Source organism: Rhagoletis pomonella, unplaced genomic scaffold (assembly GCF_013731165.1).
Source record: "Rhagoletis pomonella isolate Grant_MI unplaced genomic scaffold, Rhpom_1.0 Rhpom_scaffold_00004, whole genome shotgun sequence".
In the NCBI taxonomy this organism is placed as follows: domain Eukaryota; kingdom Metazoa; phylum Arthropoda; class Insecta; order Diptera; family Tephritidae; genus Rhagoletis; species Rhagoletis pomonella.
The window spans coordinates 43,935,531-43,937,272 of record NW_023458558.1 but is presented as its reverse complement, the minus strand read 5'-3'; the positions used below and the strand labels follow the sequence as shown (position 1 = coordinate 43,937,272).

At 35.1% G+C, this 1,742-nt stretch overlaps 1 protein-coding gene across 1 annotated transcript in view; it reads left to right on the top strand.

Moving 5' to 3' along the window:
* Positions 1 to 856: 856 nt before the first annotated feature.
* Positions 857 to 1,742, top strand: part of LOC118738231 (octopamine receptor beta-2R) — a 39,558-nt gene continuing 38,672 nt past the window's right edge. Inside the window, 1 exon segment of the mRNA XM_036469156.1 lies at positions 857 to 864. Coding sequence (XP_036325049.1) covers positions 857 to 864 — 8 coding nt within the window.

Here is a 1,742-nt window from a genome sequence, read left to right as displayed (position 1 = left end):
GAAAGAGAGTTAAAAATGTATGTATATGTATTTAAGCAGCATTCATTACTGATTGTTTAAGCTAATATTTATCCAATAAGCGTGTGTAAGCACAATACATTTGTATATGCTTCAATGAAATATACATTTTTCATACATACATATGTATGTATGTATGTATATAGTAAAGTGTATGTGCATACATAAGTACTTTCATGTATGTATGTTAACATATCACCACCTCATGCTACATAAATAAATATTTAATTGTAGGTAAATTCTATAACTATTCAATTGTATGTAGTAATAATAAATTGATGTAGTTATGAAATGTTAGTTAAATTTAAACTGTTAGAAATTCAAAAAGCAATACTCATAAAAAATACTACTTATTTAAGATCTTCACTTAGAAGTCAAAAAATCTATCTAAGTATGTAGTTAATTTTTATGCTGATTTACTTTTAAAAACTATGAGTGCAAAATTGCTGAATTAGGATAATTTATGTATATTTATTTAGATATAAGCTTAAATTTTTAGCTAAATTATTATGCAAATTTTAAAACATATAAGTTGGTTATGCATAAGCGTTTAGTTAGCGAGACTATTTTGTAAATGTAAGCAAAACAAACCTAAGGTTGACTGCAGAGTGTTGTCTAGAAGCGATGCTATTTCTGAAAAATACATGCGAAGCAACAAAACAAATTAAAATATTAGTCGTTTTGGACGTACTAGTTCATAAAGTAAAGGGGGTTGCACTGATTTGAGTTGAGTTGATTAGTTGGGGGGAGTTGAAGTAAGGTGAGGTTAATTCAGTGAGATGAATTGAGGTGAGTTGAGGTGAATTGAGGGAGTTGATGTGAGGATAGTTTAGGTGAGATGAGATGGTGAGTTGAGATGAAATGCATTCCTATTCGTATAAGGCTCAGACCAAAAAATAACCGAAGGCGGCATCTGACCATTCACAGTGTCATGGATATACTTTATTACAACTAAGGATATTCACTTGAAAATTATCATTTTTCAAGTTTTACAAAATTTTCTGAAACTCTCCTAAGTTTCCCACATTTGTTCATTAATGAGAAAGTGTGATCTTCTCTGACAACCGCGCAACACTGAAAGCTTTGGACTCACAGTTTCTGAGCCACTAAATATGAGACTATTTTTTTCGTTATACGTTGTTATAACTACGATTGTAGCGAACTGATTTTTAAAAGTATGGCACGCCAAAATCCTCTATGGCGTTGCCCCATTCCGTTGTGACCCTTCTGTCGTTGATAATGAGGGAGATAAGCCTAACTATATAGCTCTGGACTCCCAGCTTACGCAGGGGTTTTTCTGTTGATATCAAGGAAGGCACCAACTGCAAAGGCCTTGATCATAAAATACTCCTCACTGACACAAATCTGCCATTCAGGTAAGCATGTTCAGAGAGAGTCAGACAGGTCAATCAGTCTCTCAAAGGTTTTCAATAGGAAAGGAGATAGGGGATTGTTCTGAAGTCCCCCGGAAATACGTGAGAACTTTTTCCTGCTTTGGGGATAAACCCCTCCCAGCTGCTGGGATATGTCCCCTTTCTAAGGCTACGTTTATCACCCAGCGAATTCGCATCGCGCGAATCGATCAAAATCGCTAGAGCTAGAGCCTAAGCAGTTCACACATATGTTAGTGAGCCAGCGACGCGATACTCCACAGCTTTTTGCAGCTGCTCATTAATAACACTGGTCTACAAATTTCAACTTTTTTTCTGCGAATAAGACGGGAC